This window comes from Ochotona princeps, chromosome X, assembly GCF_030435755.1.
Source record: "Ochotona princeps isolate mOchPri1 chromosome X, mOchPri1.hap1, whole genome shotgun sequence".
Taxonomy (NCBI): domain Eukaryota; kingdom Metazoa; phylum Chordata; class Mammalia; order Lagomorpha; family Ochotonidae; genus Ochotona; species Ochotona princeps.
The window spans coordinates 71,835,097-71,857,529 of record NC_080865.1 but is presented as its reverse complement, the minus strand read 5'-3'; the positions used below and the strand labels follow the sequence as shown (position 1 = coordinate 71,857,529).

Here is a 22,433-nt window from a genome sequence, read left to right as displayed (position 1 = left end):
GCTCCAATGGGCTTAGCTGCAAGTCCAAGAAGAAGCCAAGCATGGCTAGGGTAGATACTGAAGCTGAGTTACTGAAACTGCTTTATTCATTTCTGTACCTGCATGAGCTAGTGCAGTACCTGGAAACATTCTGGAAGTATTAGTTGAGTGAATTGAACAGAGATGCCTGTTGAATATTTGCTGCAGGCTTGAGGTGCCTGTCCTGATTGTTGTTGATTTGTTTCTACTCTGATGTTTGAACCTCAAGGACCTAGGCTTGAATGCTGTGCTGAGTGAAATGAGTCATCTCTCACATGAACTGCCAGTGCTTAATGTTCCTTCTTTTCATAGGTCCATTGCTTGGGACTGGAACCCTACACGGAACAGAACCAGGATTCCCTGGTCTCCGAGGAGTACAAGGTCCAAAAGGAAACCCAGGACTCAAGGGAGTAAAAGGTGATTTTTGTCCCTTTGGCTTTCTTTATTCCTGAGGCTCCTTAGTGAAGGTTTTATAAGGAATGAGCTAATCAGTCGTCTTATGAACCTGAACAAAAGCAATCTTGGCTCTTGGTTGGCACTTTGATTATAGCAGAAACTTCTGCTGGTATCCCAGGGTATTAACTACCACATACTGCAATGCCTCACACATGGCGAGTACAAGACTGGAAGCCACTTCACATAACCTCTAGCCTGAAAGAAAGTGCTCTCAATAGCTCAGAACTTGGGGCTCAAAATGATCAACTGCCTTTGGGAAAACAACTCCAGTAACATTGGAGAAGTGATTGATGATTCCAGCCATAAACTGCATCACTTGTCTCCATCTTCTCACTGCCTTTGGGTCTTTCCTCATTCCATATTTTGAGAGGAGGATGTTCACATAAGTCCATTCCATAGAGTTGTGGCCCAAGTCAGTGTAGACTAAGAGGTTAAATTACTAGCTGGAGAGAGATTTAAGAGTGTCATAGCCATTCAGGTAATTAGGATTTCCTCTTCTTCCTACGAACTTGTCTCCTCAGCCACAAATGCAGAAGATATAACTCACTGTTTTATCTGCCTTGTCAGAAAAGATCAGTACCAAGAACAGGAGCTAGTTTCCATATTTCTGAAAGCTTGGTCTCTACTGTTCAGGTGCAAAGGAGACTATTTGAGAGGAAAGGACTTTACATTGCAAGTCCAAATTTAGGATGATCATTTTAGTGCCTCACCATGTTGCTGAGCTGGTATATTTGTTTAGTATCATTCTAATTCCTAAAATATGGACTGCTCTAAGGCTATACCTTGCATTGTTACATCAGATCAAAGTCTTCTCTAAATATAGAATTAGCAGGCACAAATGTACATGGAAATCACCTAGAAGTTCTTGAAAATCATATTCTTGGAGCTGGTACTGTAGGGCAGCAAGTTAAGGCAGTGCTTGCAATGTCAACATCCCATGTCACATTGCCAGTTCAAGCCCGGCTTCCCCTAAGCTCGCTGCTAATGCACCTTGCAAGGAAGCAGAAGATAACACAAGTATTTGGGCCCCTGTGTACCTGACTTTTGCCTGCCACAGCCTTGACTCCTGGGGACATTTGGGGAGTAAACCAGTGAATGGTAGATTCTCTCTCTCTCTCTCTCTCTCTCTCTCTCTCTCTCTCTCTCTCTGTGTGTGTGTGTGTGTGTGTGTGTGTGGCATTATGTCTTTCAAACAAATAAATACATAATTTTAGGAGGTTTATTATTAAGTATGGTTTCCCAAGAGCCTAATGGATTAGGAATGAGAAGGAGTCACCAAGTATCAGATGACTTATGCTGGAAATCCATAGTATACTTCAGAAATACTAATCTGAAGAACAGATTATTCTTTTGGTGTTTCAAGTAGTATTGATTTTGTAAAAATAGGAAGAGGCCACCAGGAGTTGAAGGGGAACACAAAATTACCTATGTCGGCACCAATTCCCATGTTTATGACCATAAGCATGAAGGTATAGGTGATTTAGCAACAGCGTCAAGGATTTCTTGATTCCTCTTCAATGGTGCTTTGTTTGAGATCCCTATTATAATTTTGTTTGACATTTGTGTTGTATGTACAAAATTTAGGGGAAAAACATTTCAATAAAGTAAATGTTTGAATGACTTTGAAACCAGTCTCTCATGAATGGGTAAACGGAGGTCAGTGGTTCTCAACTCTGGCTTTATAGAAGACCCACTAGCTGAACCTTATCTTAAACCAATGAAATGCAAACCATTAACACACATCTATGCAGATCGGGAATGAACCTCATTCATTTCAGTCTGTTTACTATCTATCAGCCTTTCGATTGCCTCCATGGAGTTGTTTGAGTCACAAATAATCATTGTGTGGTGTTTCATCTTCTTGGAAAGATGGTCCACTTGATTTTGTGTTGTCTTCTTTACTCTAGGGGATGCTGGCTTTTGTGTTTGTGATGGTGGTATCTCCAACACTGGAGCACCTGGGGAGCCAGGCCAACGTGGGCCACAGGGTCTTATGGGCCCTCCAGGAATAAAAGGAATCAGAGGAGATCCTGGAGCTGGAGGCACACAGGGCCCAGGAGGGACACCAGTAAGTCTTACCAAACTTTGACCCTGAATGAGCAATGGGAAGGAACTTTCAAGTGTCCTTCAGTCCACGTTAATCATTTCCCTTAAACATATGAAAGAAATATGGGGATAAAACAACACTTTGAGTCTTTAATGAAGTCTAACTGGGTGTCTCTAGACTTCCATCCTGCGTTAACCTACCCATGTTCCTTTCCTTCCTCTCTCACTTCATTTCACAAAATTGTTTACATTTACCCGGCACTATGTTGGACCCTGGAAATGATATGCAAATTAAGATGAACTTTTCATGCTCTGTGATTTTTGAATGGAACATAAAATAAATGGAAAGCTATTCTCCAGTACGACAATAGAATCAAGTGTACCAGGATCTGATGCCATACCTGTTCCATATTCCAGAACTCTGTGAAGTAGACCAATCCTGAGTGTTCTCTTTTGTCTCTTTGTCAGGGTTTACTTGGGCCTACAGGTCCTCCAGGCTCCAAAGGAGAGAAAGGGGAGGCAACTCTCCATACACAATCAGGAATGCCAGGGGAGAAAGGTGATCCTGGCCCCCAAGGATTCCCTGGTGTGGCGGGAGCCCAAGGCAAAGATGGAACAACAGGCTTGCCAGGTGTACCAGGTCTTCCAGTAAGTTGCTCATTCCTGGGTGGTTATCACTATACATCCTCATATCTGACTTCTGGATTAGGTGTCTGATGGCCACTGGATAATCAGATGCAACATAAAAGGGACAATCTGGCACATCTTGCCTTTCCTCTGCCACTGGCACTTTAGCTTCATACTTTTCTTTCGGTAAGATGAGAATCTCATTTTTCAGAGCGGGTCATTGTCTTATTTGATAAAATAACAGTGACAATTGAACTTATCACTTAAAAATGCCTCCATTCTCAATGACTTCTGTTACAAGTAACTCAGTTGCTTTCTATATTCCAGCATTGTTGCTACTCTGCTCCTTTCCTGCCCTCTCCTCTGACCTTCATCTAGAACTTTTTGCATTGATCAGATCACCGAAAGTTGATGAAATTCATTTTCACTAAGCTTATTGAAGCCAATTGATAAGCTAGAGTGATAGAAAATTTTAACAAACTGTAAAGTATTGGTCATTAACAGTTACCACTTTTCTATGGTCAGAGGACTCCGCAGATGAATTTTTGGATCAGACTTTCATTATTTTCTACATGTTGCTAGGGTGATGGTGGACAAGGCTTTCTGGGTGAAAAAGGATTCCCAGGACAGCCGGGTGAAAAAGGTCATCGTGGTCCAACTGGCCTCCCAGGGATTGGACTCCCAGGACTTCCTGGACCTCGTGGGGTTCCTGGAGAACAAGGAAGAGATGGATTACCCGGAAAGCAAGGTCCCCCTGGGTCTCCAGGTGAGTCATGCAATCAGATAGCTTTGGCCTCAGGAAAGTACCTATGACTGAATACCTAAGACCCAGGTTCAGGAAGTGGGTCCTCAAAAGAGACTTGACTGACTCTAATCCCTACTCTCACTCCACTTAAAAATTTTCATGGTAAAAAGTCTTCACAATTAAGCTATGGTATCAGGAAAATTATGGTCATCTGAAGTATGAAAAGTTAAAATTATCTCATATTCCTCATATTCTTCCTTTGCAATTCCTTTATATTCTTTTGTTCTAATACAGGACATTTCTTTACGAAGTAAAAAGTTGAGTCAATGTTGGAAAGATCGAAACAAGCAATGAAAATGCACAAGCAGAATTTCAGGCCCAGACTTACAGAACACTCCAAACTTTTTTTTTTACAGGAATTTTTTAAATTTTATTTATGATGATGTCTACACAGTTGAGAGGGATGCATGCCCATGTGCACCACTGATTAGGGTGGGAAGAGTAAAGAATTAGCAGAAAGTGGATGAGATCATTGTTTCCAATTTTCTTTTTCTTCTTCCTATGTCTGGGGGAAGGGGCAGAGAAGGGAAGAAGCCACACCCAGCATCCCAACTGCATCAATACCCGGGGATTGGGAATAGTCACCTGTGTCATCCCCAGAGTCCCCAATGCGGAGCATGCTCCCAGGGTTCTGCTCAAGTGGTTTCAACAGTTTTGAAATGCTGTTTATTTCATTGCAGCAAGGATGAGGAAATCCTTCCAAGGTCCATGGGTTGACATAGTCCACTTTAGAGACTCCACTAGCCCAGATACTTGCTGTTAACACTTGACTGGGATTATGCAATTTGTTCTGTTCTCTTTCTGCTGCTGTGGTACCAGATGTCCTCTGTAGGCTCTAATGGACTGCCATATCCTTCATATGTATCTGGGCATGCTCTCTACTGCTCTGTCTTAGCCACTGAGGAGCCTAGTTCTGACACAGACACTCCGTGTCAGACCACAGATCATGACTGGAGCTCTGAGTCCAGTGGTTCAGTTGGAGGGGAATCCCCAAAGAAACCTCATCTGAGTTGATCCCAGACCTGATTCTTGTGTGTGCTTGCCAGTACTAGGACTGGCTCAGTTGGTTACCCGCATCAGCTTACACATATACTTGTGGCTGCAGTTGCTGGGTCAGTTCTGTCTCCAGCCCCATCTCTTACACAAACCAATACATGCTGCAGTCCAGTCCAACCCTGCCCACCACACACTTAGCGCTTATATACACCAGCAGGAACTGCAGCCTAGTTGGAGCGACCACCAGTGACCCCCACTAGGCCCATTCCAGTCCTGGTTCCTTTGCATGCCAGTATGTGGAGCAGACTGGTCCAGTCTCTCCCACATCCCATTCAGCTCTTGTACATATCAATGGGTGCTGGAACTTAGCTCTACCCAACCGACCCCACTACTCAGGCCCACCCCCAGCCCTGGTTCTCATGCTCACCAGTGGGAGTTGCAGCCCCACTGGTGGTCAGTTTCCCTACTGGGCCCACTCCCAGTCCTGGATCTTCTACTGTCAAGATGTTTCTACAGTTTAGCTTGACAAGGCTTGCCTCCAATCCCAGCAGCTGCCAGCTAATGCTGTGATTAAAACACAACCAGCCTGCACTTACTCTGGCTCATGCATGCACTAGTGGGTTTAGTCAGTCAAACCAGTCTGGCTCTCCCCCATCCCAGTTCACATGTAGGCCAACAGGCATTGTAGCTCTGCCCAGCCTAGTCTGCCCACAGTCTCAGTTTTCACACTCACTAGTGGGAGCAATGGCCCAGCAGGGGAGTCCACACTGACTCTTACCATACTCACACCCCCACCCTGTAGGTCTCACGTGTGCTGGTGGGTGATGTGACCCAGTCTGGCATAGTCTGTCTCACCTCAGCATTTGCTGGTGGGTACTGTAGCATGGCCCAGCCCAGTCTGCCCCCAGTACCAGCTCATGCTGGTGGGTACTGCAGCCTAGCCCAGCTCAGCCAAGCCAGCCCCCAGGCACTAACGTGGACTGGTGCTGCGTCCCAACCCTGCCACTCTTGTATTCCTTCCTGGTTCTCAGATCTGTCAGTAAGTGTCATGAACTGACCCAGCCTGGCTCACCCCCAGACCTGATGCACACGTATGCCAGCAGGCACTGTAACCTGGCCTGGTCTGGGCTGCTTCCAGCCTTAGTTCTTGCCCTCACCTTCAGGGACTGTGTCCTGAAAAGAAGTTCCCCAAGCTCCTCTGTCAGGTCTCCTTTCTGTGGCAGATCTCATATACACCAGTGGGTCTTTGGTCTAGCCTGACTTGGCCCACCCCCTGCCCTGGCAGGAAAAGTGGCCTTTTCCACCAGCCCAAATCCATTCTGATTCTTACTATTAGATGCTACACTCCAGCCACACCTGGTCCACAACCAGAGACAGCTCTCGCATGATTCAGCAGGTGCCAAGACCTAGCCTAGCCCATCCTATACTCACCCTGCCTCTTATGAGCACCAGTGGGTACTTGAGTCTAGCACAGTGTGGCACAGCCCAGACAGTCTACACCCATGCTGACGGACACTGCAGTCATTTCTCATATCCAGCCCAGACCTCCACCCCTATTCTGGCTTTTGTGCTCACCAAAGGGAACCACAACCCAGCCAAGGTGTCCCCTTATCTCCCGCACCAGGCCTGTTCCCAGCCACAGATCTCGTTCTGTCAATGGTTGCTCTGATCCAGCTGGGCATAGCACACTCCCTGTCTTGGCTTTTGCCATTGGATGCTGCAGCCTGGCTTGGCCAAGCCTGCCCCCAGTTCCAACTCTTGCTGGTGGAAGCTACAGCCTAGCCCTATCCAGTCTGCCCCCATCCCTGGCTCATGCAAACCGGTAGGTATCACAACCAAACCCAACATGCCCCACATTCCAGCCTGGCTCCTGCACATGCCAGTGTGCTAAGGTTTGACCCCACTTTGCCCAGTCAGCCCTCTATCCCCCAAAACCAATCCACACCCTTGTGGATGGGTGGAGCTGCCTTGCCCAATCTGACGGATACCCAGACCCAAATCACATGTTCATCAGCAGGAACTATGACCTATCAGGGGAAATCCCCAAGTTCTCCCATCAGACCCACTCACAGATCCATATCTCACATGTGCCAGTGGGTGCTAGGCCCTTAACCAGTATAGTCCGCTTCCTCCCCCCATCCTCCGTCTCAGCCTTCATATGAGCTGCTGGATGTTGCGGCCTGGCCTGTCCCATACCCTGTTATTGGGTGTGCTTTCAGGTGCTATAGCCTGGACCAACCCAGCCTATTCCCAATCCCAGTATCCATGAGGTTCAGAAAATTCCATGCCTAGCTCAGCCGTTTAGTACTCCAGCTCTCCTTGAGCAAACAAGTAGAAATTGCAGTTCCACAGGGGTGAGCCCACATATCCCCCATAGAAACTTCTCCAAGACCTGGTTCTCTCGTGTGCTGGTTAGTGTCATGGCCAAGCCTAACATTACCCATCCCATGTTATGACACTCATTGGTGGGTTCTGTGATCTAACCCTGCCAGACAGGTCCCCAACTCTAGCGTTAGTGAGCACCAATGGGTGGTTGTCAGTGGTGGTTCTTGCCTACTAGCCCAGTTCAGGTTTCCTACATGGGCGGGTGCGTTGGTCTGACCCAGAAAGGTCCTCCAGTTTCCCCGCTTGGTGTCAGCTCCCTGCTTTGCCTGCAAGTACAGTGACCTTGTTGATGGAAGTCCCTCAAAAGCCATTCTCCACTTGCAAGATACTCCCTCAGAAGTCCTCCCTCCCACACATCCCCTTACTCCCTTCCCTGAGCAATCCACAGTCCTAGCACCCTGGGGGTGGGGGTTGCATGAGATCTCCAGCCCAGTCCTCCAAAGCCCAGTCTTGCAGTGGGGTTGTGTGCTGGAGTCTATCCACCAGCTAGGGTCCCAAGCTCCTGACACGTGTGCTGGCCTGAGATCCTACCCCTCTGCACACCCAAGATCCAAGCCCATGCAAAGTTCCCTAGGCGCGACCCACCAGCACATCTTGTCAGCATGCTAGCCTAGGTCTCTCCTCTCTCCTCCCTCCACCCCACCTAGGACCAAGCACATGGGGAAATCTCCAGAATCACTCTGCCTGCCTGGGCGTGAGCCCCAATTCCCCATATGGTTCCTCAGACACCATCTGCCAGGTCCCCTGCAACCCTGCACCCCCCGGGCCCCCACGAGCCAGCTGCCCACACCAATGCAAAGGCAGCAGGCACCTGCATTGGTGCAATTCCTTTATATTCTTTCCCTCCTCTTCTTGCTATTTAATTATCCTTATTTTATGACTAGTTTACAAATACCTATGTATAATTTGGAACAAATGGGCAGTTGATTGAGTGGACTGATAGATGGAAGGATGGATGAATGACTGGAAGGATCGATAGATGTATGGGTAAGTGAATGATAACTTTTAAAGTAGTTCCTCATCTCCTGCCAACAGACTTTTGCCATTCATTTCGACTCTGCACACTGGTGCCAATTTAATACCCATAAAAAGACCAGTATCATCATGTTACTCCCCACTCCAGAACCAAAAATGGTCCCCATTGCATATAACATCTAAGCTCCACAGCATGGAATTCCAAAGTCTCTAAACATAGACACAGCCAACCTTTTCAATCTTATCTCACAGTCTCTAATTTAAAAAAATCTAACACAGCAGTTTTCTTGATTGTATTCAAACATAATATTTTCTTTTGCAACAACAAATTCTTGCCAATACACTTTTTGAGAGCGTTCTTCCTCCTTTTTCTATTGACATCATATGCATCTTTGAGGGATTAACATAAGCCCAGTTTCACTGTTAAGATTTTTACTAGACTTTCCCAATGTGTTTGGTACTTATATTATATATCTCCTTCCATTAATGCTTTTCTTTTCCCAGCCACATGTGAACTGGATACCAGTCTACCTAGCCAAGTGCAGTGCTCCATAGGAAACTAATATTTATTTTCAAGAGAAGTGGCCTTCTCAATAATCAAGGGACTATTTCTTAGACCTACTTCTCTTTTTACCTTGTCAACTTGAAGAATTATGAAAAAGATACTGTATCTTGTGACATTTTTGTTTAAATCCAGTGTTTGTTGAATTTGTGCAATAAGAATGATGGTACATGTTAAAATTTGATCATTTCATTTTCATGAAAGCAAGTTGGTGTTTCATTTCACAAATTTCTATGAAAGATGAGAATTTTTATATGGCAAAATTGTCTTGTATTTTGGAAGTCATGATTGTTGTCAGCTTTAGAGAACTTTGTTTCCAGCACTGTTCTCAGAGACATTACTTATGATCATTCAACTGATCCTCTTCCAATTAGTGAGTCTTCACTTCAGATCAACTTATTTTGGAAGCAGCTAGGTTGCAAGCTGAGTTACAATAACATGGCATTTATAAATTTATTCCCAAATCCTCTGGTGATTGTCAACATTTCATCTATTTTGAGAACAAGCTGGGTCAACAAAATAAAGTTCACAGGGCCATTTCTGTACCAAATTGTACTAGTCCTTGAACAAAGAAACTTTAGGATTGCAGTACTGTAGTAAGGTATAGCCCAGGGCATGTCTTAGGAGCGAATGCTTTGCACATAAAGCATTCTTGTTGTAGTACCAACACATTCAAAAGTATTTAAAGAACATGCATTTTTCCCATTTATTGAAACCAAATAAAATCCCTCTCATCACTGCTTTGCTGTCCTTGAAACCCTTCCAGATACATGTCCTTAGCTCCATCATCTAAAGGCTTTGTGTTTAATTTGCCTGTCATTAGTGAAAAGAATCTAAAACTGGTTTTATAAATTGAGGATGGGTAGTTTCATATTCAGACCCAGTTTGGGAATATTTTTATTTTATGAAGCTCGTTTATTTTTAAAACGATTTAATCTATTTGAATTACACACACACGTGGGAGGGGAAGAGAAGAGGAGAAAGAGAAAGAGGAGAGAATCTTCCCTCTACCATCCACTGGATCACTCCTCAAAAGCCAGATTGAAGCAAAGATCCAGGAGCTTCTTATGGTCGCCCTCATGGGTGCAGGAGTTCACGTACTGGCCCATCTTCCACTGTTTTCTCAGGTGCATTAAATAGGGAGCTGGGTTGAAACTGGAACATCCAGGAATCAAACCAGCACTCATATAGGATGCCAGCATTACAGGCAGTGATTGTACCTCATACCCAACAATACCATCCCCTGAAGCTTGTTTCTTAAAACATAAAGCAAGAAAATTACAGTGGTCAATCTTATACATTGGAAGCAATAACATATTGAGGGAGTTAGAGGCAAGAGAGTCTTCAGCAGGACCTTTCTTGTTAGACTGTTAGGTTCAAAGTTCCCACGACCCGGCTACGTATAGCATCGAAAGCCCTCCCCACCCCCAACCTACCCCAGTGAAACCTCTCATCATGAAGTGCTTACCTATAGGGCGTATTTCCATAGTAGGGAAATAATTCTCAGAAATAGTTCTGCCATCTCAATGTCTGGCACAATGGAGGTGGGTGTAACCACTTGTGGAATGAAGATCCCAGATGATGGCCCCCTATCTAAACCTGTGGAAATATTGCTAAGAAACCTAAAATCTAGAAGGCAGAAAACTGCTGCTTAGGCAATGCATTGGTATTACTAATCTGTGGTAAACAGTAGGGCATGGCCTTACAAGAGCTGTTTTTGAATACTTCTCTTTGATGGGAAAATAAGAACTGTTATTTACTGAGCATGCACCAGAGGACCATGGACTGTGCCAAGTGCCCTCGGCACTGTTCCATGAGATCCTTACAAACACCCTATGAGATGGGTCATTCCCATTCTGCTTATGAGGCTCAGAGAATTTGAAATATCTTGCATCCATAGTTAGTTAGTTGCAGAACAGGGATATGTCCTCAGGTTTGTCTGCCTTCAGAGTCCATCTTCTGATCCAATACTTTATACTGCTCAATTCCTAATCTTGATGTAGTAATAGAATCAGTGGGCTAAAAATACTAGAAAATAGAGGTGGGCTTGAGAGAAGAATACCCCCACTTGGGTAAGCAGTCTGAATCCTGGGTTATGTACCTCTTTCAGAAATGCAATTTGTGATGTATTTTAAGTACAGGCAAATGCTATAGCACATTATTAGCACTGTTGGCTCTGTAGTTTATAACAGACCTTGGGGGATTGCTTTAATGAACAGGCAAAACTCATTTTAATTAGCATACCAATTGTTGGTAAATGGTACTTGAGGGAGTCTACAAACAATTTATTTGCCAGTATTTTATTAAACCTCCCCTCTGATCTTATAGAATATTTTATTTGCTTCATGAATGAGCAAGGAAGAATTTGCTAAGGTAAGGACTATGCATGCCAATATTGACATCTTGAAAGTTGAAATTTACTACCCCATCTCCTTGAGAAGACAGGTTTAACTGACGAGCTAAGGGAAAGGGTCAGAATTTGTCTGCCATGGCCAAGAGAGCAGTCTTATGTGTTTTCCTGGTACAAACACACAGGTTTACATGGCCAAGGTCGATCAGTAGATTTCAGTATATATATATATATATATATATATATATATATATATATATATATATATATCTCAAATGAGGTATAGCAAAAAATCCCTGGGACCCTAGGAACTAACTCCAAGTATCATCCTAGCAAGGTATTCTATCTGAAATCAGAGTGAATAGACTATTGTTTTTTGCTGTTCCTGCACGGCCCATCTAGGAAACCTTGGTAGGTAACATCTGCTGCATAGGTCATTACTTGCTCACTGACTTGGTATGTAACATCTCGGCCCTTGAACATTAGAGACATTCTAATATATAGACAATTACCTTGATAGAAAATCCCAAGAGCTTCTGATGCTATGATTTTTCTGCATGAGCTACCATGTGGGAAAAACTGGGCATCCCGTTTAAAGGAGAAAGGTGGGAAGAAATAGCTCCTGATTTGGAGAATTGATGAGATGCATCTATATTTCCATCTGTAGGTATCACCTTGCCTTGTATTACATCTGAATTGTATGGCCCATCAGGATCTCCCGGAGCTCCTGGTTTCCCAGGTATGGAAAGAGAAGCTGGGCACACTCTTTAGGGCCATGAGCCCAAGAAAGTAGAGCATAGCTCATCAGGGATCCCCAGTCCTCCTGAGGGCACCTTAGGAATTGAGGCAATAGAGTGGCTGTTGGAAGGGGCAGCATGGGAAGCTGAGAACAGGAGAGGTTCTCCAGGAGCTTAGGGGTTTTGACAGAACATCACAAATCATAGCCAGTCATGCTGCTTTTCCTCCCCCCTCAATACTTACATTGATGTTTTCAGGGCCTAAAGGAGCCCGAGGCCTCCCTGGAACTCCTGGTCAGCCTGGATTACGTGGAAGTAAAGGAACACCAGGAAACCCTGGCTTGGTTCACCTCCCTGAAATGCCAGGTAAGGAAAGGAGCTCCTCCTTCAGGGAATGCTTTCGTTGCAGTGTATTTGTGGTGGCTGTCTGCCAGTTACAGAAATTGAGGTTTGCTTTGTGGTATGGTTAGGGCGATTTGATTTTATACCCAGGCAAGGCAGAGTGTAGAGCTTCGAATGGCTGTGTATCAGAGTGCTCAGTGCTATTGGAAATTAGCTGGGACACCCACTTGACTTTCAGGTGAGAAAACTTGGTCCAGATGCAAAGTAACTTGCCCAAGTCATAAAGCTTCCTAGAAACAGAACCAAGACTATGCTAGGTTGCTTGCCTGCTAGTTCTGTAGCAGTTTCTTGGATCAACTTGTCATAGATTCAGATAAAGGGGAGTTGTCCATTTGTATCCCTTTTCTCATATCTAGTTCCTGCAAACTGGATGTCATGGTTCTACTGGGTATCTGTGGTTCCCAAATTGTGCTCCCTAAGTCACCATCAGTATCACCTGAGTGCTTGTTAGAAATGTTCATTCTCAGCCATATGCAGCCAGCTGATAATCACCTGGTCACACTCTTGGGGGACAGGCCATTCTGATTCCTGGGCAGCTTTGAAAACCACCCCTGGGCTTAGTTTCTGGGTTCACGGGGGCCATGAGTCCTGGGTTTATTGATTGATGCCTCAGCCCCCTCCAACACCCTCTGCATCCAACCAAGAAGAAGGCATGACAGCAGGAGGTGGATGACTCCAAAAGGGATGGATTCCAAAGGTCTGTGCTCTCAGCCAGCGCAAGAGACCAGAAACATGTGTTTACCCCTGCCTAAAGGCAAGCCTTGTGGACCTAGAACCTTCTCCGGGTCATGCATGGGTAGTACCTGCTTCTGCACAAGTTGAATCAGAACCAAATGATATTCAAGAGAAAAAACATACAGTATTAACATGCTCAGTTCATGTTAGGAAAACCTATCCAAGGTCTCCCCCAACGCAAATCACCTCTAAACCCATGGTCTTTTATTTCTGCCTCTTTACATTCAGGATTTCCTGGACCTCGTGGGGAGAAGGGCTTGCCTGGGTTTCCTGGGCTCCCTGGAAAAGATGGCTTGCCTGGAAAGGCTGGCAGTCCAGGTTTACCAGGTTCCAAGGGCACCCCTGGTGACATCTTTGATGCTGAAAATGGTGCTCCGGGCAAGCAAGGCCTACAGGGATTGCCTGGAGACAAAGGACTTCCGGGAGACTCTGGCGTTCCAGGACCCAAGGGTGACTCTTTTTTTGGCCCTTATTTAACAGCCTACAGAGATCTTTACAAGTAACTGGTATTACCTGCATAAAACCTTTGCATGAATCTGAGGTGAGGGAGTTCAAATGGAATATAATTTGGTTGTGGCCCTCCATTCAGGAAAATTGGCCTTAAATTGTCAGAATCCATTTTCCGGGCTTAGTACTGGCAGAAGTGACCACACCAATGGTCACATTTCTAGCAAAGTCTCTGGTTTACTGCCAGGAATACCAAAAAGGTTGGAGCTGAGAACACAGTGGCACCAGATATGAGCCCTGGGTCAAGCTCTTATGTTGGAAATTGGGAAGATCGTCCTTTCTATTGATCTGTGATCATCTTCCTCTTCCTTCTATTAGGTTTGCATGGGAGATCTGGCGTGCCAGGTCCCAAAGGTGAGCGGGGCAGCCCTGGTTCACCAGGACACATGGGCCAGCCAGGCCCCTCAGGTCCTAATGATCTATATGGCATCAAAGGCAAATCTGGACTCCCAGGAGCACCAGGGTTTCCAGGCATTTCAGGTATGTCCTTCACAGGGGGAATCAGCCAGGGCAGGAGTCCAGGCACCGTATAGTTCAAGAATTGTTTGAATGATCAGAATTTAGAATGTGACTTGGCCTACTGTTTCACGTTTCAAATTTCACGTCAGCCTAGCAGTGCCAGCAGAACAGACTGTTGCATTCAGCTTCCAAAATATCATCACATATCATTCTCTGTCCCCTCCCATCTGATCCACACCCCACTTTTCATGCATCAACCTCCCTCTTCTCTTCCATAGCAGGGGTGATGATATAAAACAGCCCCAAAACTGGCTGGGAGAATCAGCACAAAACTCTCACAATTTTGGTCTGTTCATCTAATGTGCAAAAATCCAACCATTGATTTCCGGGGAGTGGAAGAAAGGAGATGTTTACTGCAAAACAGGACAAGGAGTCAGGCAGCTATCGCTTCACCCCCAGGCTTAGGGGTGAAGGTTATTATGAACTGAAGTAGAGATTCAGGGATGCATGGTCAGTTCTTGTCCAGGTCCCTAGATAGTTAGCAAAGCTCATGACCTTCCTTTGGTTGGTGATCCTGTGATGGCAACTTGGGCGTCAATCACTCTGAGAGTTCCCATGCAGGTGATAGTTGCTTTCTGCTCCAAGCCTAGATCTCATGGAAAATAAACCCTGCAAGGCAAGACTAAACATGAAGATATTATGCAGTGTAGAAACAAATGACCTCATATGTCCAAGTGATTAGAACCTCATATGGCTATATGGCTGGTGATTAGGGACCTCTCTTTTTCTTTTTTCTTTTTTTTTTAAAAAGATTTATTTTATTTGTATTGGAAAGTCAGATATACAGAGAGGAGGAGAGACAGAGAGGAAAATCTTCCATCCAATAATTCACTCCCCAAGCGACCACAATGGTTGGAGCTGCGCCAGTCAGAAGCCAGGGGCCCATGAGCCTCCTCCAGGTCCCCGCCCCACCGATGTGGGCACAGGGCCCCAAGGTCTTGGGTCATCCTCAACTGCTTTGCTTTAGCCACTAGGCCATAATTGGATCCGGCACAGTGGCCTAATGACTAAAGTCCTCGCCTTGAACACTCCGGGATCCCATATGGGCACCGGTTCTAATCCCGGCAGCTCCACTTCCCATCCAGCTCCCTGCTTGTGGCCTGGGAAAGCAGTTGAGGACTGCTGGCTGATATTTCCCCATATTGTCAGAAGTAGGCCAGTAAGTTATCTTCTGTTCCAGAAGAGGCAGCACATGGTGAGCTCTATAAACTGGAACAGGCTGCCCAAGAGTGAACTATTTTGTCTTCTGATGTATATCACAGGTGTCTATTATTCTTAGATCAGCCAGCCTTGGGTGAAAATATTCATATTTTTGTCAAATGTGCCATGGGTAATTTACTTTTCACGTATTTTGATTCAATTCTCCCAGTCCTAATCCTTGTCTCTCAAGTACAAAGAGGACCAGGTGCTTATTTACCACCTCGTAGCAGGCACTGTATATCGATTCTAGCATTGTATGTGATAATGCTAAGCATCAAACCTAATTAGCATCTCACTTATGGAAGTGGGTCCCCTTCCACTAGAAGTTGAATGTCTGGCAGAGTCTTTTGTTACAGCTTTGCTAATTTGGTCTAAGGTTGACACCAGTGACTCCATCATGATTTTTATTCCCTCATTGTGAACAAGATCTTTTTCTGAAAACACCACTGATAAATCATCCTGCAACTAAGTTCTGCTTGTTTCTCATTGTTCTGTTGGATTTGTCTTGTTTGTTGATCTGATCTGATCCCACGTCAAAAAATGTGATTGACAACTAGCAGTCAGCGTAAAAACAAACAAAAAAACCTTTCAGCCACATTTGACCAACAAAGAGGCTTTAGAGGAGTGGTTCTTAGGTTAAATTCAGTAGGAGCTCATTAGTAAACATTTTATGTGTTCTGTAGGCATGAGTTAGCATCTCAAAGTGCCAGGTTAGCATTATTTTCAACAGACACAAAGCCTAAAAGGAAAATATACAGAAAACCCAAAAGGAACATAAAAAAATGAGTTTGTGTCTTAAACAATGACCAGAGTGGCAACATAAAAGGAGACATATTGTAGTTGTAGGATAGGCTATTTGCATTAAATACAATATTATGACATAGCAATCTCACATTTAGAAAATGCTCAGAGTTTAAAAAAAACAGTTGAGGACAGACTTTTTTACATTATAATACGTTATCTCTTACACTTTTAGGGTCCAATAGGAAGTGACAACTACATTTACTCACTGCTTTGCTTGGACCTCTTGAAGGAAGACAGGCACTCTTTGCATAATTTTTAGGCATACAAATGTGTGCAAACATATAATGTTATGAAGAGGACAAATTCTTGTTGAACATATACAAACATTCACATTGCCACATAAAGTAAAAATACTAACCAAAACTTTGGAGGAATTAATTTGGGGTTGGGACAGAGAATAAGCATGTCCATCTTTGTTTGCAAAAATCTGCTCTAAACCATAGAAAGAACAACAAAGATGTTTTCCTGAACCTGAAAGATGGAGTATTTAACTGCTGGATTAATATTATTCTAGTTAAAAAATAAATCCATACATTCCATTAATTCATTTAGTCTCTTGTGACTAATTCTTGTCTTATTTGATCCTCATCAGTAGATATATACATTCATTTAGTATTTTACCAGTGTTCTGGAAATATTTATTTATCCATGGATCTTGGAACGCTTAGAATCCTGTATTCACGAGTATTTTTTAGTCTTCTGCAGAAATCTGACTGCAAATGTCTTTAAGAATTAGAACTTTTTTGTTTAAAAAATTAGAATTTTGTTGACAAAAGACTTAAAATAGCTATGGTTAAAATTATAGAACTCAGAAACTGACAAAAAGAGCCAGTTGTATGTATGCGTATAGCATTTTCTAAAGCTGTATGTTTAGATAATCTGTATGTTTTAATTGTTTTAGATTTATAGAAAGGACTTTCATGCAATTCATAGAGGTTTAAGAACATAATGACACTTCCCATCTTTAACCTTTTTCCTTTCTTATTTTTCTCCTCAGTTTTGCAATGATATAGTATTGATTTATTTATATTCATGAGCTTCATTCTCCAGTAAATAAATAATTTAACAATTGATAAGTAAAAAAAAAAAAACCACTATTCAGGAGCATATACAAGAGCTGCAAACAATAATCAAATCTCAAAATGTGAATTTCACTCCTACACATTACATATTTTGGACTGAATATATTAGTTACCATAAATCAGAGAAATCACACAACATCTTTTTACAACTGGTTTATTTCACTAAGCATAATGGTCTCCAATTGCATCCATTTTATTACAAAAAGCAGGATGTCATCATTTTTTTCTTGAAAGATTTATTTTTCTTGAAAGTTGGAGGTAAAAAGATAGATAGAGAGAGAGAGAGATCTTTCATCCACTGGTTCACTTTCCAAAGGACCACAACGGGCTGAGGTGAGCCTGTTCAGAAGCCAGAAGTCAGGAGCTTCTTCCGGCTCTCCTACCTGGGTGCAGGGGTCCAAAGTCTTGGGTCATCCTTCTCTGTTTCCCAGGTCATAAGAAAGTTGCTGGATTGGAACTGAAGCAGTCAGGACTAGAACTAGTGCCCATATGGGACACTAGCGCTGTAATTCAGAGGGCTAGCCTGCTGATCCGCCACACCAGCCCCTAAAATAAACAAGTCCTGCTAAATTAGAACTATTGGGGAAGAAGGCTGACTGTGAAGTTAAAAAAAAAAAAAAAAAGGAGAGAGAGAGAGAGAGAGACCAGCCCCTAAAATAAACAAGTCCTGCTAAATTAGAACTATTGGGGAAGAAGGCTGACTGTGAAGTTAAAAAAAAAAAAAAAAAGGAGAGAGAGAGAGAGAGAGAGAGAGAGAGAGTCACCAAATACAAAATGCAAAGAAGGAAATTCTACAGTCTAGAAATGATTGAAAGAATTGAAGAAAAGCAGATTTTGAAATTAAAAGATCAAAACAACACAAACCTTTTTGCTAACAGAAAGCCTTATTACTTTAACACAGAGGATAAAAGTCTAGCTTTACGGTAGTGTATCTTTGATATTAATGCCCAATTTTTAGACATTTTATAATTTAAATTATAGTAAATTTTGTCACCAAAAATTTCTAAGATTTATTATTTTTAAACTTCTGTGGCTTGCTCATACGTTCTGTGACTTACTTAAACCTTTAGTCTTTGCTCTTTCTTTTCCTATCCAGTCATTTTACTTCAGGACAAAACATTTACTTGTAATGCTTTCTCTCTTAACAAATGATCTTTTTCACCTTCCTCACCAAAAATACAGTCTCATATTTGTAGCTTCCCTTTTATTATGGTCTCCCCTGCCTGTTGGCTTCCTTATCTTAAAGTTTGAAATAATCCTTTAAAAGTAACTAAATTCAGAAAAAGTAGTCTAAATGAGAAGACATAAGGAATTTCAACCCTAATTATTTCCAAGCAGTCTTGAATTTTTATCATTTATGCAAAATTTATAAAAGCATATTTAACAGACCCGAATGGTCTGTTTTATAGAACGTTAGATGCTAAGAGTAGTTGAGTTTATATTTAGAAACATTTATCTTATTTACATACATACCCAACTCATATTTTACTACAGTACTTATGTTGATTTAGAAACTAAGATATTAGATGTTATAACTGTCATTTTAAATCACTCTTCTCAGAAAACTATAAAGGCCAGTTTATTGTACTTAATATACAGGAAACAATAAATACCGTACAGTACCTTCATCTGTATTTTCTGTATCTGAGCCAAAATTGTACTTTCATGATTTCAAGTATGCAACAAAGATGAGTATCACATTTTCTGGCCAGCCAATCCAGGTATGAATATATTTGAATGATATTGAGAATATTTTAACCCCTTTTTAAACAACCTTAAAGCAGCTTACTTCTCAAAGATTTGCTAAAGTTATGTGAACCAACAGGCATTCGGGTTAATGTGCTTTTTTTGAGCAATTATCCTAGATGTATCCCCTTTTCTCTGTACTGGCTCACTTTGCTATAACAGCATAAAGGCTTACATATATGGAACTTAGTCCCATTTTCTTTTCTTTTGATGAAGTAACTAACTTGAAAACAGTAACATGACTCAGAGAGCTATTATGTGGCCACTTCCCATTCAGTCTTTTTTTTTTCCATTTCATCTTCTTTATACATGTAACACAGTATTCAAGGAAAGCAACAAATCACTATTCAATGAACAAATTGGTAAAAAAAAAAAAAAGTAGTGCACAAATGTGCATGCAACCTATTTTCTTGTTCATACTACAGATTTTGAGAGTGAAACACTGTAAACATGATAGAAAGACCAGCTATTGCCAAAATACGCAAAGTAATTCAGGGGGCAGGATCTCTTAAATGCAAGGTCCCCTTGGAAGGCAGTATAACCTAATTAGCAAAGGGAAATTAGTGCATTCTGAGAAAATTGAACTTCCCATTCAGTCTTAGAGAGCACTGTGGCAAGAAGTATTACAGTAAAACATCATCATTCTAAAATGGGCTTACAAGTAAAATGTCTGAATTTTGCCAAATTTACTGTAAGTGGCTCTAAGAATAGAGGTGTGATCTCATTCATTGCTATTTACAGCTGGACCTATGAAAGAACCAAGTTACAAAATAAACTTGGAAAGTTACAAAATAATTTCTCAAAGCAGTGTTCTCTCTAGTTCCAAAGAGAGAAATATCCTTTTTAAATCCAATAGTCAAGTCACACGTCAACCAAATTAGCACAAGCGCTATTACCCGGCTTTCTTCAGGCACAGATGGTTACCCATGAAATAAATCTCCCTAAGTGTCAGGCTCTAGTTAAATTGAGTTCCTTCCACCCCCAAAGCACCATAGGCCAGTGACACCTGCTCAACACTCAGCTTCTCAAGGCTGCCCTTGAGACAAACAACAACAGCCCTGAAGGGGTGACTGTGGGCCAGGGACCACTGTGCCACAGGCAAGACACCCACGGGGATGGCAGTCCCTCTCTGGTTGCTGTTTTGTTACAGAATATCCTCAAAACTGGTTGTGAGAGTTGCTATGGACCCTTCCCCAGGCCCCCTCCCCCCAAAACTGGGTCCACCCAGTTGACACACTGAAAGGTAGTTACTGACATCACAGAGGTGGGAAAAAAACAAACAGATGTTTTCAGCAAAGGGCGGAGCAAGGAGCCAGGCAGCAAAGCTTGAGCTTGGGGTGAAGAGGTGCATGTTCAGGGCCTGTCTAGATCCACGGTTGGTTAGGAGTTATTAATGTTGTTCAGATAGGTCCTGTCCATTGTCCTCTGTCCATTGTCCCCTGTCCATTGTCCTCACTGAGGCTATAGAGACCACAGCCTTGGCTTCAGGAGAAACTCCAGCCGCCCGCCTCTCAGGTAAGCCCTCCTCTAAGGTCCCCCTGCCTGGCTGCCCTTCACTCTGAAGTTTCTAGCCGCGTGTGTGCAGCCTACACTACCCTCCTCATTCCACCTCAGTGACAGCATCAGATCCCCTCCCTTTATTCCGGACCAAGTGACCGAAGTTGAGATATTGGCAGGGCCATTAATAGCTTTTTGATCTCCTTTTGTCTTTCTGTGTTTCTGGGATCTTCACATAGACCGCCTGGGTGAGAAAACACAGCGCACAAGCTCACAGATTCAGACTCCCACCAGGGAATTAGCTGATTCCACACTATACGGTGTCCTGGATTACAAGGCAGGGGAGCCTCTGAACTCATGCCCTGGGGTTGGCTCCCATTGAATTTCCTTCCCTTGTTAATCCTGGGGTCTGAAGTTACTTGATGCTTTTCATTATATAGAAAACCAAGTAGGCTATTCATTTAGGTCCTTGGGAGCCCAAATACTTCTCTGTCTTCGCCCTTGATTGAATCTTTTGGTTTTGTTTTGTTTTGTTTTAATTTCCTGGCTTTGTACCTGAACATTCCTCTTTGGCAGGCAGCTCAGGAGGTTAATCCCATTGACCAACTTAAAACATGGTGCAAAACTCTTCAGAGTACCTAGGAGACCAAATGGGCCTGGTGGGCTTCTACAGTGCTTGGCACTAGGGGGTCTTTCAACTTTAATGCCAAGGAACTGGCTGACTTCACTGCTGGCTTCAGGGATTAAAAGGGCAGCCCTGGATCCAAGGCTCCCTGGGATGCTGAAACAACAGCTCCGCTTTAACCTCTGCTTCACTGATTGGCTCAGGAAACAGCCATTGTGGTGGGATACAGACTGCAAGTCCCCATAACTGAAGCTCACTGGCCACCCTGGCTTCAGATAATTCCATTCAGAGGTGAAAGCAACAAGCACATTCATAAAAAGGTGATGTTAGAGTGAGAAGAGGGGATGATGCTTTCCCCACTATGCTGTGAGTAGCAGCCACTGGGTGCTAGATACTAATGCTGCAACCTGCTAGCAGCTTGCATGTGTCATACAGGTCATTGTGAAAGGACCATTCATAAACTCCAGCAAGCCAACCAACCAGCACCCATAGGGACAGGCAGTAGGGGCCAAATCTGGCAAGAGCCTCGCTTGACAGTTGTCTTCTGTTCTCTCCTGTGTTCATTCAGGATCTCCTGGCAAAAGAGGCCCAAAAGGCGAGATAGGGCACCCTGGATCCACTAGGAAGAAAGGCCTACCCGGCCTGAAAGGCTATTCTGGAACTCCTGGGCTAACAGGACGCCTGGGAAGCCCAGGATTACCGGGGAGTACTGGGATGCCAGGCCTCGTGGGCCCAAAGGGTAAGTGAAATTGAGGAGGGACAATAGAATGCTGACAAGGAGCGTCCCAGCTTCTTAGGTCTCTCTATCCTTTCTGCCCAGGAAAGAGGTAGGGCAAACTCCATGTGGCAAGATAGTTGGACAAGTTAAGTTTAGGTGTGAGGACCACCATCCAAAGGAGTCACCTTCAACGCCTGCTGGGTGGAACACTGGACTGAATAGCAGGGTGAGCAAAGTCCAGAGTGGTAACAACCATGCTGGGGTTTATTCATCGGCATAAACCCTGATGGCCCTGAGAGTCATTGCCACTGGTTGAGCAGGGGGTGGCAGGGTAGAAGAACTGATCCAGGGTCACAAAACTGGTTCGTAACAGAGCCGGCTCAAGAGCTCATATCCTGCCTCCTGGCCATAAGCTTTATTATTTCTCTGCATGACACATGACCTCTAACTTAGTGACTCATAGGAGAGGGGTTCAATTCCTCTCTCTTTTGTGTGGCTTTAGTGCCAGGTCCATGTTCTAAGACTCTCAAAGTCCAAAGTCCGGGAGACCTTACTTCACTGCAACTTCCTAGCTATGTGAATTTGGGCAATTTAGCCAACCTTTCTAAGCCTCTGTTTCCTTTTATGCAAAATGGCAGTAA

General features: G+C 43.6%; 1 protein-coding gene across 1 annotated transcript in view; it reads left to right on the top strand.

Moving 5' to 3' along the window:
- Positions 1 to 22,433, top strand: part of COL4A6 (collagen type IV alpha 6 chain) — a 323,388-nt gene that overhangs the window by 277,376 nt on the left and 23,579 nt on the right. The window contains exons 20-28 of the mRNA XM_058658671.1: positions 331 to 435; positions 2,382 to 2,542; positions 2,989 to 3,168; positions 3,730 to 3,913; positions 11,888 to 11,959; positions 12,216 to 12,323; positions 13,323 to 13,544; positions 13,920 to 14,081; positions 21,643 to 21,813. Coding sequence (XP_058514654.1) covers positions 331 to 435; positions 2,382 to 2,542; positions 2,989 to 3,168; positions 3,730 to 3,913; positions 11,888 to 11,959; positions 12,216 to 12,323; positions 13,323 to 13,544; positions 13,920 to 14,081; positions 21,643 to 21,813 — 1,365 coding nt within the window. The remainder of the gene's footprint in view (positions 1 to 330; positions 436 to 2,381; positions 2,543 to 2,988; positions 3,169 to 3,729; positions 3,914 to 11,887; positions 11,960 to 12,215; positions 12,324 to 13,322; positions 13,545 to 13,919; positions 14,082 to 21,642; positions 21,814 to 22,433) is intronic.